At 37.8% G+C, this 15,132-nt stretch overlaps 1 protein-coding gene across 3 annotated transcripts in view; it reads left to right on the forward strand.

Annotated features, from left to right (window-relative positions):
- The first annotated feature begins 202 nt into the window (after positions 1-202).
- Positions 203-15,132, forward strand: part of LOC137993049 (uncharacterized) — a 26,126-nt gene continuing 11,196 nt past the window's right edge. The window contains exons 1-8 of one of the 3 annotated variants that reach the window (XM_068838714.1): positions 203-226; positions 575-685; positions 9,164-9,998; positions 10,594-11,782; positions 12,688-12,757; positions 13,312-13,379; positions 14,313-14,344; positions 14,531-14,608. In XM_068838714.1, the coding sequence (XP_068694815.1) occupies positions 9,183-9,998; positions 10,594-11,782; positions 12,688-12,757; positions 13,312-13,379; positions 14,313-14,344; positions 14,531-14,608 (2,253 nt within the window). In that variant the 5' untranslated portion in view covers positions 203-226; positions 575-685; positions 9,164-9,182. Of the gene's footprint in view, positions 227-541; positions 686-3,206; positions 3,308-9,163; positions 9,999-10,593; positions 11,783-12,687; positions 12,758-13,311; positions 13,380-14,312; positions 14,345-14,530; positions 14,609-15,132 lie in introns of those variants that run through there. The other 2 variants (XM_068838718.1, XM_068838707.1) reach the window with 2 other exon arrangements.

Consider the following 15,132-nt stretch of genomic DNA (forward strand, 5'->3'; position numbering starts at 1 on the left):
ACCTTTGTCGGGCGCTTTGATGATAAGATGTCTCCGCGTTTTCTCTTACAGCTCCGCCCGTTGAAATTGAAGATCTTATCAACACAAGACCTTGCCCCTGATGTTACATATCCTCCATTAAGATTTGCGTTTCCAAAACCGTGATCTATCCTGAGGGGTCCAATTGGTCTTTTTTCATGCTTGAACGCGTCAAAGGACTTTTTTTATTCATGGTGGCAAGAGGAAGGTAAGTAAAAATATATGTCACGGGGGAGGAGCGTGTGGTGCGTTGCGTGTCGACACTAAAAACGGCTGAAAAGGAGGTTTTCTGACTATACCTGATGTTGTGCTCCCTCGCATATAAAATTAAGTCTCATGACAATTGTTTTTAAGTTAGTAAAAATCCTAGTGTAGTGAATTGTATTTTATTTAACCATGAAAGGTTGGAAATGATTGGCCCAGAAGAGTAAAAAATTATTTCCCACCGAAATTCTGTCACAGTCGTGTAACACACGTAATTTCCGCTTGGACTCATGGGAACGGGGTATGTATGTAACTTTACCCACAACGCGCGAAAGTTGTCTTTATTTTACAGCAGGAGGCGCTTGATTAAAGAAGGCTATGTATGCTGGATACCGAGCTACTAAAGAGCCACTATAAATTCAGTGAACACCGCCCTTGGGATTCAAAGGCTTCAATTTACGAGGTATGGTTTCAAGGCTTTAATTCAACAAACGCTCGGCAAGCCTTGAAAATATCGCTTGTTCATTTCCCAAACATAAGCCATGTGTTTGTAAGTGGTTTGGTTGCGCGCTTCCCTGTAACTGATAGCTTGTTTAGGAAACAGTCTATATTGGTCAACTTTGCGCTACCCTTTTTTTCTTCGAGAATTTTCAACTTGAATTTACGTGCGTAAAAGAGAAAAGAAGAAAATGCTCTGCATATTTGATGATCGCAATCTTCTTTGATCACATAGTATCTCAGTTTCACACCTTTTCATATTACACACTAAATTTGCTGCTTTTCGGGTCGCTTGCCTCCGGATCAATATCTGGTAGCATGGTCTGTTGACATCGTCACTACATATCGTATTCCGTTTGGTTGTTTAAACGAGTCGTTTGAAATATCCAGCTAAAGCCTGTGCAATCAAGAACCTTGCGGCGCTGGCCTTACGTACTATGGCAGTCAGTAAGCTAATCGTCTTTGAGTTTGCATCAAAGCTCAGAAGTGTTTGTTTACCTAGCAGTTTTGTAATCGATTTTTTAAAGTTACTCTTAATGCAAACCTTCATTTCCTGTGGAAGCAACAGATACACCGGAAATCGAAATAGTGTCGAACTAAAGGTCAAGTGTCACCTGTACCTGTTTTTTTTGTGTGTGGTTTAATTAAGGACGGTGCCTACTAATTAACAATATTTTTGCCCTGGTGTGTGATTATGCAAGAAAAGGTAGATCTTAACAAGGGTTATTAAAATCCAAAAAGAAAATTGGTGGTAACCACGCATTTTTCAAAGATAATTCATGAATAATATTTGTAAAAAGCATTAAAATACAAAGCAATGTATGGCGTTCTTTCTCAAATAGAAACTTAATTATCTCTGAAAACTGCATGGTTACCGCCAATTTTCTTTTTGGATACCAAGAGTACTTACTAAGATCTACTTTTTCCGGATAGTTTTAAACCGCGCAAAATATCCCTGTATTAATAAGCATCACCGATAGGAAATCCGAGTATCTCAAGATGCGCAGAACGTATGCGCAATGACAATAGTAGGCACCGTCCTTAAGATTGACCCTCAGTTGGCTATGAGTTGTGGGTTTGTTGCAGTTTGCTAGGTTGCCATGGTAAATTATGCATTTGGGTGAAAAGGGTCCAGGTCAAAACAATATTCCAGATAAGAGCTGGCAAAACTGGACAGCTGACCTTACAAATGAATTGAGAGAAATCAGATCATCTTTGTGTGGTTCCAGAAAATATCCATTGTCCACCATGGAGGAAATTTCACTTAGGACCCAACGCCCCCACCTCCCTAGATTTTCCATATTTGTAGGGAACTGATGACCCACCACCCCTCCGGAATTTCCACAAAGTAAGAAAAAGACCCCTCAACCCCACAGAAAGAGTTTATTTTCACGAAAAAAGATTATGAAAGTAAAGAATGATGCTGATTGCGGTTATGCAATGGTTTTCATTTTATTTTATTGAGCGGTCTCAAATTAGAACACAGAACACTACCTACAAAGCAATGTTAACTACACAATATACATGTAGCTTAAAATGAAAGAGATGAATTTGTATTTGTCAGTTTACCTTGATGTGCAAGCTTACAATTTTGTTTTTCAAAACGGCCATAATGTTGATGGAATTAATGCCATTGTGAAAATGATTGCGAGCACATCAAACTTTCAACCACAAAATTAAGGGGAAATAAAAAGGAGAATATAAACTCTAGATTCTGAAATCATTACATTATATACCTTCTGCCTCTTTCACAACAAGTACTGTTTTGCGATCAACTGACGCAATGCGGAGATCGAAGAAACGTAGCTAGTAATCACATCTGTTACGCGGCCATGTCTCTATCGAGACTAGTAACGAGTAATGGCGGTCAATATTCCGTACGCGACAAGTCAAGTTTTGTTGGCCTAACAGGGGCCTAATTCCGTTGGATTTGCATATGTAACGCCTTTGGAAGAAAGAAAACCTTATTTAGGTGAAAAAATAATCACAAATGATATAAACTCTTTTATTTCTTCAAAAATGATCTACCACATTGGTACTGAGTTCAAAATTTACTTCTTGGAAAGTGATTTTTATCATCCAACCCCCCTTCCGCTCTGGAATTTCATGGGCCTCTGGCCACACTCCCCCCTCAGAATTTCGATTTCCCTCTGTGGTGGGGTATGGATATTTTCTGGAAGCACACATTGTTCAAATTGTGTATAGCTCTATCCACCGGAAAAGGAAAAAATCTCTGTCCCGAGTACATAGTACTATCCTAAATAACAGACTTTTCCCCTTGATAGAGATTTGTAGGAGTGCATAACCAACATTCAAGTCATGTCATGGGTTGCTTAACCCATTGACTCCTGGGGTTCCCCATTGACAGTTTGGGTATCAAAGGGTTAAAATGTTGTTGTTAAATTATAACGCCAGTGACACAAAACTTGGTATGTCAAAGTGCAGTTTATTTCAAGCATGTTAAAGCTGGTCTTTTGTTTTAACAGATCCTTCTGCACTACATCATTATGAGCCTTACATGTAACTGTCCTTCCTTGGGTTTAAGTGCAGGAGTACAACAATAGACCTAACATAAAACTTTGAGAAGGTATTTCCTCCATTCAAATAAACTGGACAGAAGAAATTATGTAAGAAAGTGTCCAGCTACATGTATAGCTGTTGTAGTACAATTTGTTCCTTTGGTACAATTTTTTCTGAACTGGTACAGAATGTATTGAACTGGTACAAAATATATTGAACTGGTACAATTGTAATTGGTTTATTTTTATCAACTGTCTAGAAAAGAGATTTTCCTTTTTTGGGGTGTAGTTAAAAAACAGGGCGTGGTTTTTAGGGGGTCTAAAAAATAACATGTTATTTCTTTCTTTTCTCCTACTTTCGTACCCCTCCCTCATCTGCTCCTTCACCTCTATCCAACCCCCCTTTCTTTCACAGTTCTATCCCCCCTTATTTTGCAGATGGCCCCCCTCCTTGCATACCCTTATGCCCACTCCCTCTATGACAGACTTTACACAGTATACTCAAGCCTTTTTTCTTTACTCACCCGAACTTGAACTTGAACTCCCTACCTCTGGATCTGTTGTCCACTCTCTAATCCACTCGACCACACAAGCAGATCATGCAAACTTACCATGATAATAATTATTTATAATTAAATATTTTAATATTCATCCCAGGCCACTCTCTGTCCAAATATTTTATTATTCATCCCAGGCCACTCTCGGTCCAAACTTCAATTTATTCACATTTAGACTTCACAAGTTTCGTTGGAAGAAAACAGCTCTACAATGCAGTGTGTATCACATGAAATATTTTATCAAGGATTAGATGACTTTAAGCAAAAGCAGAAGCGAAGTACATCACAACTAACCATGTTTATCGAAGATCAATTTTACAATGAAGTAATGGAATTCTTGAAAATTCGAAGTGAAAAATCGAGTAGTGATTTGAGAGAAACGGAAGGCAAACTATCTTAGTCACAACTAAAGACATTGCAAAGAAAGAAATGGACATACCACCAAGGAAAACTGGGCTAAACTTCTGAATACCCCGCCACTTATTCGCATTTCATTGAATAAGAATAGGCTCTATTGTATTTAGTCTCATTCTTCAAAAGATGCTGCATAGGGGAAACAATAGTGGGTAGCTGTGGCTGGGTATTCTGAAGTTGCTCCCCAAAGAACAGCACATAGAGGACATCAAATCACAAGTAAATGGGAGAATGACAACTATTCAGAAGTAAGCGTTCGACCTGTAAAGTTGTTCGTAATAATATTATTAGTTCTTAGTTGATATGTTATTATTGGATAGTTAGATCTTAAAGAAATACTTTTAACATAAATTGTCTATTTATCTCTATATTCCCTCTGATAAATTTAGTTCCTTTGGGGCACCTACTCGATTAGTTTCATAAGCTATTTAGGTGTCCCAAACTCTTCACAATCAACCTTGTATTAAAACTCTTTGTTTACCATTTATCCTTTCTTCTTTTCCCCTAACATTTTACTTCTTAATCACAATTGTAATATTTCATTAGTACTATGTATCTTCTTCAATATTTAATTTGTAAATATTCATATGTATATTCTATTTTTCTTTGTCCAACACTGTAAATTAATGTTTGTGTGAGTTTAAATTAAAATTGAATTGAATTGATTGAATTGAATTGAATTGAATTGTCCATTGCACGAACAGCATAAGACTATCACCAGCAAACAAAAAAGCAAGCACAAAAACAACCGAAATTTAAGATTTTGGACATGGTGGCAATAAAAATAAACAAAGTAGACAAGATCAACCCTTTTCACCCCAATATGCTATTGGGTCAAATCATCGAAATTGAAGAGAAAGGATATGTAAGAATTGTGACAGAGTATGGCAAAGTTAACACTCTGATCACACCCTCGTGATTCTATCCTTGTATTGCCACTAATGTGAAACTAGATTTCTCCACCAAAACTTCTTTTACCGCAGCATGCAAAAAAGCAAGTGGGCTATAGGTGAAAAACTGCTGATTGGTGCTAAGTTTCCCCTATACTACTCATTGAGATATCTTGATATGGAAAAACAAAACAAATGGCTACAAGACACTAATCTCAAAATACTATTTTATTAATTTAATGACAAGTAGCAAAATTAAATTGTAAGATTTCTGCACTTTATTTCTTGTCTTATTGAAACAGTGACATAATTCATGTATTGCTGTTGTAGTCTGCAAAGTGAATTGTACACACAACATGATAAAACTACCGTAATCCAAACCAGCAGCAGGACTGGTACACTGACGGTAACTTGATGATAAGCCAAAAAGCAATCCTTAGCCCTTGTCACCACGTACACTAAATGAACAGGCTTTAAAATAAATTCTTAATGTTTATGTTTAGTACATCATGACTGTAAATAAAAGCTAACCATTCTAGAACAAGTGTTTAGGCTTAAATTGTGTAAATTAGTGCTTAAAACCACTCATGTTATTCTTGGTCAAACCAGACTGTTAAGTATTTCCAACAAGTCTTGCTATTTCTGTCCTGCTCTGAATGCTCAGCAAACCTTATATCAGTAACCTCTTGAACTAAGTAAATGAATGGCAAACAGCTGTTATCAATGAAGTGTGTTCTTTGTGTTCAAGAAACATTAAACTATTTTCACTGTTTTTGCACCAATACAATTAAAATTGTACCAGTTCAAAAACAAATTGTACCAAAGTGCAAATTGAACTACAACATAGCCACAGCTGTAGCAGTGATTGATAGGTTTTTGCAGTAGGCACTTCCAAACCTCTAGGGGCAGTTAAGGGGCTGTGATAAAATGTTTTTATTTGTTATAAATGTAAGAAAAAATTACACTTGAAACAGTGTTGCAGAGTTGAAACTAAAAGGTACATGTACATAACAGAAAAGTGGAAAAAAGTGTGAAACACATTTGCAGTTGGCGGGTCGTCCCAGACAACTAAAAACCTGTCCGGACGAGTATAATAACTCCAAAGGTCGTCAAAGTGAATTTCCTTTCATGAATGCCAGCAACTTTTGTAATAATAATTTTTACAATGTATTTTCGTTCTGATCGCTTTTCGTTCAATAGAGACTTCCAGAAAAAAAGGAATAAACATGCAGCTTCCCTCCGCACTGAAATGTCAAGTTTGGGTGTCAACTTTGACCACGTGGTATTTTCCATGAAATAATTGTGGGCTCAATTTTCATGTATCTCACCACTGGCATGGTTGTCAGCAAGTCGTTTCGCAAAGAGCAAAGGGCAGCTTGCGGTCTCAGCTGATAATGTGGCGTTATTAACAAGGTGTTTTGCCACCTACAGCAAAAAAGGAAAACAAAAGGAGCGGAACCTGCTGCTTACAAACAGGAAATACATTTAAATCTTGGTAGCATTTAAAAGTGAAGACACTAGACAGAAGCAGTGAAACGTTGGGTCTTTGAATCGTAACTTTGTAAGTTACATTCAAGTACGTTTTGCCATGGCAGGTATATAGCACTGTAAATCGGGTTCTCACAGTGCAAATAACCTATTACTCCAGAGTCAAAATTCGTAATTTCTGACGGGAGTGTAAAGTACAATGCAAATGCTCAAGTTACAAGTGATTTTATCAACCATTTTCTATACTTTTGCATTTTTGCCCGGGCAACCTAAAATTTGTCCGGGCAATTACATGTATGTCATAAAATGTACTTGCCCCGTAACAACTTTGATAAAAAATGAACATGGATACCTGGGAAAGTCACACATTTCTGCTGGTTTTTAATACTTTGTGCAAAGTATTAAAACCATTTCATGATTTTTGGCTAAAAACGTTAAAACATATGCAAAACTTAAGAAGAAAACTAAATCATTTTAAATCACACTTGACGGTGGGCAAGTATTCAGTATCCAAAGACTGCCATGGTTATCTCTCCCCCAACTTAGGCCAGAAAAAACGTTATAGAAACCTACTACTCTAGACCTTTCGATTTCCTGTAGGCATGCGGCAATAACTCTAACACTTACTTCTAGTGTGAGAATGGTGAGAAGGCCTGGGACATGCAGCTGGTTTTGGGGCATAAGATTGTGTGTGATGTAGATAGAAAGCGTGGCAACAAAATGTGGCATTGAATGAAGCCTTTTATCTGCAAGTTACTGTTTCAAAGGATACATGTGCAATGTGCATTGTACAATGTAGGTCCCAAAAAAGTGGTTCCACAATCACCTTCGACAATGATTGAAGCAAATTAATGATAATAATCGCTAAGAAGACACAAGACACAAAGCAATTCTTTCTGTGGGGATAGGTTTTTTATGAGACAGTGTATGATGAGGTGAAATAATGTAGTGAGGTGTACTATGTACTAAACAGATGAGGGTGGCTATAGAAGCTGAGTTGATTTGTAGTCTTGCCAAAAAGTGGTGTGCTTGTTCTTGGGGGCATAACAATGGTAATTTTAGAACATTTGTTGTCACCTTAATTAAAGCACAGTCACCTCAAGCTCAGCATGAGGGAAAGCCAACGTGGCTGACAAAAATAATTATAAGGATTTGAATGGGAATCTGGATAAAAGACTTGAGAAGATGATCAGGTGAAAAAATTTTCAGTGAAAAAAGCCTTATTGCCGTTTTGGGCTGCTTTATTCCTGTGTGGTGTTTTATTCAGATTCAGTGTGAAATTGAACGTTTTTCAATTTCTTGGTTGCCAACAGTATTATGAAATCCCAAGGCTGCACACTCCATATTGGGGAACCCACCAAATGGAGTAAAATATTCCTTGATCAAATGTTCCCATGGTTACAATTCCACACTAGAATTAACCCACCCTGCAGTAGCAGCCTTGTGAGCGACCTCCAGACAGGCGGTGGTTTGTTCACTTGAGCGGAATAGAAAACCTTCTGTAAGGTGGTGTGACACAAGCAATGTTGGACACATAAACCTTTGGAATCAACGGTGCCAGACCACTGTTTGTCAAAGAGACATTCTTGTATTTCCCTGGGTCCAACATGACTGCATACAGTGTAGTCTCAGTCACAGTCATGCCTCCTTTGTGTTGACAAACTTCAAAAACACTTTGAAAAGTGTTGAAAGATGGCTTTGAAAGCCAAGAGGCCAAGTGAGAATGAAAGAAGAATTATACAAATGGAGGAAAAGAAATCTCAATTCTTACAGTTGATGGAAGTCATGGTACAGTGTGTAAGGTTGCAGTTTTTATTATAGTTTAATAGGACATTAATGTTGTATGCTGTTCACAATCGTAACTATTTATCAAGCCTTCAAGGTTTAAAATTTGTTCTTGTAGGAAATTGTGCAGCTATAAATATTTTGTGGATGGACTCACTTAGTGACGCCAGTGAGATAACACAAAGCCATCTTTCAATGCTTTTCAATGTGTTTTTGAAGTTTGTCAAAACGATGGAGTCATGACTGTGACTGAGACTATGCAGTCATGTCTGGACCCAGGGGAATAAAAAAATGTGTCATTAACAAACAACACTCTAGCACCATTGATTCCAAAGGTTGATGTGTCTAACAGTACTGGTACCATCTTTTGGAAGGTTTTTCTTTCATTTGAGTGAGCAAACTACTGCCTGAGGTCGCTGGTAGGGCTGCTTTTGCATTGTTGGTGGTTTGTCTTTGTCAATTGATTGTAATGTGGAATTGTATCCATGGGAACATTTTATTAAGGAATATTTGACTTTATTTGATGAGCCTCCCAGAATGGATTGTGCAGCCTTTGGGTTTTGTAATACTATTGGCAACTGAGGAATTTAGAAGTGGCTCAAATCGCATTGAGTCTGGAAAAAAACACACAGGAATGAAGCGACCCACAATGGCAATAAGGTAAGGTTTTTAATTGAAAAATTTTTCCCCTACAAATCCTTCTATTTTTGTTGGCTGTGTTGGCCTTCCTTTACCCTGAGCTTGGGGCACCTGTGCTTGTAGTGATTTCTATAATTGAAATTCCTCACAGGTTACATGAGAGAGCTACTATGGCTTTGACATCACAGTTAGCAACTGAAGCAAGTGTTCACAGAGTTCTCTCAAGACGAACTTCTCAAAATTCCTCATCTACTCTCGTCATCCCAGAAATGCAAGCAGTTGATTTTTGCCGCGGTGAACCCAGGCTGGTTGAACTAGAGCAACAGCTTTATTCTCTAGCAAATGGCACTGGCAACTTGCAGAGTACAAAAGACAACTGTTTGTCATTGTTGCTTCACTGTGATAATACAAGTGAGGTTTTCAAAGTGTTCTGTTCTTGCAGCTGGATGGACAGATTTGCAGATCCGGTGATCTCAGGATTCTTCTACCAACTCAGCAACATTCAACAAGATGGTAACACTGCACACTTATTGCTGGCGGAATTAGAGAAGTCATGCGAACAGTTACTTAAGATATTAACTCATCTTGAAGTTCCCAACATGCTGCAACTAAACGTTGTCTGTCTTCTGTGCAATCTTAGCAGACTGAGCAACCTCCCTAAGTCTCACCTTGACGCTGTAAAAAGTTACATGGAAGAAATTGCACGGGCCTTGTGGCCTTATAGTCGACCTTCAGCCCCTGATTTGTGGAGCAGTGAAGCCTTTTGTGATGCCCAGTGTGATGTTCTCAAAGCCTGTGGTAAATCTCTTAAAGAGAAGTGCCCAGTCAATACAGAAAGAACACTTCATAAGATCAATGGGAAGCTAATTTCTGGTGATATCTCGCAGTATGCCAGGTTTCGGTTGCTTGAAATTCAGGAATTGTGCTTTTCAGGATGGGAAGTTTCTAAGCCAACTTTGAGTTATTACAAGGCAGTTTACCAGAAGGTGAGGCAGGACTTAACATTATTCATGTGATACTGTAGATAAGCATTTAGCAGGCCTTATTGTTCAATGCAGCTGCTTTAATTTCCAAGGTTTCTCCACCCAATATACAGTACATGTGCATGTTCTACCATCATACCCATAATGAATTAAATTATGATATTTAAAAAATAGACCTTGATGTAAAAGTGTTGTTTTAGTTATGACCTTGGCCTTGGATGTACACAAACGTCACTTTTACTGCGTCTTGGACTGAAGATTGTAGGAAAACTCCTTCCATGTATGATACACTGTCTTGTGAAATTGTTTAACCCATTGACTCCCAGGGGTTCCCCATTGACGAGTAAAATCGTCTGGAGTTAGACAGAGTAAAATACTAAGTCTGGCTGATTTAGGCCGGTTTCGACGTCAAAGGGTTAATGGGGACAGTGAGTGATTAACCCATTGACTCCCAGGGGTTCCCCATTGATGAGTAAACTTGTCTGGCGTTAGACAGAGTAAAATACTAAGTATGGCCGGTTTGGACGTCAAAGGGTTAATATAAATAAATAATACAGTAATTATTAAACGTCTGACTCATCAGTTTTTCTGTAAACAGTTGAAGAACCAGTCTGGAAAGAATGTTGCGGTCATTACTGATTGTACGACAAGGAATGGCTATAATAGGATAAATTCTTTTCAAGAAAGCAGTGTTCAAACTATCGGCAAAGCCGCGGCAGTACTTAGGATAAGTGAGGATGAATTAAGACAGTCCTGCGAGAACTTGCACGAGCCTATTGTGTGTAGAGATGTAGTTGCTGAAGAGAGGATTTTAATGGTTGATCATCGATCAGGTCCATCTGTACATCGTATTGAACTTTCTGCAGAACCAGTGGCAAGTTCCAACAGGATTAACAAGGACTTTAAGAACAAGGATTTGAAAAATGAGGATTGCATTCAGCCTGAAATGAAGACAAGAGAGGAAGCTTCTGCAAACAGCCAAAGGTCTATTAAGGGAATGATAGAAACAAAAACACAGCCTTGTGTGGAGGGAGTAGAGGAATGTACCTTGATAAATGTTTCTCAAGAATTGAATGACACTATCGAAAAACGTGCATCCTCTCCATGCTCTTCCGATAATTCTGATGAAGTTTTTCCAAGCAAACTAGTGCCAGGAAGGGGGAGGCCAGCAATGTTCAGGGGTGACTTCACCAAACCAAGGCGTCCATTTAAGAGTGACTCATCTTCATCCTCAGTTTATAGTGAAAGCCATGAACCAAGGACAGCATTATTGTCAGACAGCAGTGTAATTCATGTCTCTGTTGAATCATCAATAAACACCTTTCAGCCACTGAAAGTGGAAACCTCATTAGATATCAATCACACTGATGGTGATTTTAAGATGAAAGCAAATTCCATTGAGGCTATATCAGGATTGGCTGATGCTGATGCAACCAAGGCAGTTGCTGAAGTAGGTGGTATGAACAGTACATGTAGTTCTGACAAGGACCTTGGTGTTTCTTGTACAGATAATTGGAGAAGAACACCAACTTCAGCTTTAGGAGAGTGCACAAGCCACACTAACAATACTACTTCTGAATCAGTTGAAAACTGGAGAGAGAGAAAAAGTTATAGTTTCTCAGGGTCTCAGAAAAACAGGTCACAAAATGAGAACTGGCGCGAAAATAAATCCTTGAGTCTTGATGAGACAGTACAAAATGTGAAATCTGCTCTGACATCGTATGGGCAGGCTAAGCGGTTCAGCCTTGGGGATGTTAAGATGGAGAGACAGGATTCTGAGGAGACAGGTTTGTTCCTAGGATTTAATGTAAAGATTTGGTAAACAGTGCCTGCTGTTTATAGTTACAATGTATTTCTTTTGGTAGTACAGTCTAACCTGGATTATCTGGACTTGTTGGGACTAGACGAAATAGTCTGGATAATCGAGGGTCTGGATAATCTAGAATATGAATAAATTATTGATGAGGAATAAAAACAGATTAAATTAAGAAAGCGACATTTAATCATGAATACCTGTACATGTGTCTGCAAACTTCATGATCTTTTCCTTGTTCTTGCAGATATCAGATAATTATCTGCTGCTTACTAACACCATATTCAGAAGACAAATTGGTTCCTTTTTCTCCTTTCTCTAATTGCAAACTTGTAGACTGTTTAATTTTATCAAAAGAATGGATCACTTACCTTTCAAGGTCATGATGATCAGAATAAACATTTTGTGACGAGGAGAAAATGACGTCAAAGACTCACTGGTTTAAGAATGCAAGTGTGTGTACAGGGCTGAATTAATATGCAGCACAGGAGTTTCGGGCTTTCAGATTTTTAAATTCGTATTTTGCATATATAATGAGTTCCTGTTACATGCTGAAATTTAAAGCTAGTGAGTCAATGGCGTCACTTTTTCCTAGATCCAACCCTCTGAGGTCCAATCGGTCAGTTTTGAACGTGAGTAATGGCAAACAGTGAAATCCAAACATTACATTCAAAATAAACAGCCTTAAGATAAAAATCAAAGCTCAAAATTTTGCCAGTCGGGTTTTAAGCGAACAGGCTCTCAAAATCTGAGGAAAAAAAGAAAATGACTTTTTGATCATAGTAGCACTTTAAGATTCTACTTTTATTAATGTGGCAAAGGTACAAATGTTTTTTCTTTCCCTGAAGTTGTTCAATAATAAATATTATTGTTTTTCAGGAAAAGGGTCTCCTAGAGGTGGTTTTGGACTTCCCAAGCAAGCAAGTCAGGAGCTTGAAGGGGCCTTGAGGTAAGGTGATGGATGTACATTGTACGTGTATATTATGCAATCAAACTGAAAATATCAGATGCCTGCATTTGACTGGTATAATGCCATTAATTGGTGGCCTCATTTTACTTAACTAGTGAACTGATAATAATATTTTTCATATTTATTATTATTAACTATGAACATTAAAATATCAGATGCCTGCATTTGACTGTTATAATGCAATTAATTGGTGGCCTCGTTTACTTAACTAGTTAACTGATAATAATATTTTTTAGATTTATTATTATTAACTATTAACATTAATTTTATACTAATTGAAGACCTACAGTGTATAAAGTATCCTTTTAGACTGAATTATGTAGCGTTAGATCACTAGCATATTTTTTTTCTGTACACCTTGAGTAAAATAATGTCTAGAGATTATTTAGAAACCTCTAAAAACTATTTTATTGTACAATTCTGATAGGAAGGGACAGCTTCTGTTCATTGCGATATTCATGAACATGTAACACACACATGCATTCCAGTTGACAAACTGCAATGTGTTATTATTACATTGTATTATTTTTTAGTGATGAGCAGCACCAGGCTCCTAAATGCGAGAAAGTCGAGGTACAACTGAGTGAGGATGAAAGCCAAGGTAAGAGATTTTTATCTTATCACATGTGTGATCAGTTGCCATGCTTTTAATGGAGACACAAGGAAATCACTCAACAGCTCTTGAGTTGGTTTAGCATCAAAGTGTTAAACCGCGCAAAAATATCCCTCTATTAGTAAGCATCACCGATAGGAAACCCGAGTATCTCGAGATGCGCAGAATGTATCGCCCAATAACAATAGAAGGCACGGTCCTTAATTAGTTTGAATCCTCGATGATTAATTGAAACATCCATAGTGATGTCATGGGCATACACTCTACAAAAAAAAATTCACATTTGTAAGTGTCTCAAATCATCTCTTTTGTAAATGCTGGTTTGCAATGTTCTTGTGTCATTATCAGGAATTGTACAACAGAAACAGCACAAAGAGTAGACTTAACTGATTAGAGTGAAATGTGAAGTGCTAGTTTTCTACCCCATATGAACCATGTGAGCGTTAGCCCAACTAATGGAAATGGGCCCACACAAGGACAGGGAACAACTCTGACCAGGGTGGGAATTGAACCGTGGACCTTCGGGTTAGATCACTGCTGCTCTACCGACTGAGCTACAAGGTCAGACAGGAGCAGACTGTGGGAACTGAAGATGTTCAATTCCCACCCTGATCAGAGTTTGTCTCTGTCCTTGTGTGGGCCCATTTCCATTAGTAGGGCAAACGCTCACATGGCTCATAATTATGGGGTAGAAAACTAGCACTTTGACACATTTCACTCTAATCAGTTATAATAAGTCTGTTCACATATAAGATTAGTGCTACATGGCCAACTTTTGCAAAAACATAATCCTTCCTTGTAGTAGCACAAAGAGTAACTTGAGAATATGCAATCACGTCTGTTTGATCTTGTCATTGTGGATCGCTTTACGACTTTGTAAGTCATTTAAAAGTAAAAGAAAGCTGTTTTTATTTTTTTTAGATCTTCGATGGTGGAGATTAGCTGAAATTCAGGTATGTATTTGATTATGTTTAACTAATTATTAAAATAATTTATAGAACAATGCATCAAGTTGCTGTGTTCTGTTTTCAGCAATATTTATTATTCATGGGTTGTGAATTTACAGGGGTAACTGTATTTGTCTTTTGTCATGTACGGAAAAAAATTGTGTTCCCTGAAGTCCCTTTTTACTGTTTCAGAACGACACTGGATGCAAGTTGGTTCATGATAAAGAAAACTTTACAATTGTTATAGAGGGAGATCCTCTGCAGTGCAAGGTACATATATTAAATCAATAATATGGGTTGCATGTGTACATGTTCTTTGTTGTTAATGTGGAACAAAGTTGATAGTTCAACACCATAGCATGTGTTGGGTTGCCGTTGCAGACACCCGGAAGGCAGAGTACGATATATACACTGTAGCCCAATGGTTTGTGTTAGACCGTGGTAATATCTTTTTGGAGTGTTCCATTATTCACATTCCACTTTTATCACTTACCGAATTGTGTTTAGTAGTTCTGATTTAACTCCATGTATTGAAAGGAGTAGACTAGTGGTCGGTCTCCTACCACAATTTTTGTTTTCTTAAAACATTTTCAAATTTTAATTTCAACTATTAATTTTGTTTCTATACATGGTCTCACAGGCAAAGATTAAATACATGTTTATCACACATGCAAGTTAACAATAATAAGAAATTATGTATTATATGGACTTGTGTTTCTAGCTGATATAACACGTGCACTGATTGGCTAAGAGCAGCTAAGCACTAGGGCATTATTCTCCCATAATGCCCAAGG

This window comes from Montipora foliosa, chromosome 1 (assembly GCF_036669935.1).
Source record: "Montipora foliosa isolate CH-2021 chromosome 1, ASM3666993v2, whole genome shotgun sequence".
In the NCBI taxonomy this organism is placed as follows: domain Eukaryota; kingdom Metazoa; phylum Cnidaria; class Anthozoa; order Scleractinia; family Acroporidae; genus Montipora; species Montipora foliosa.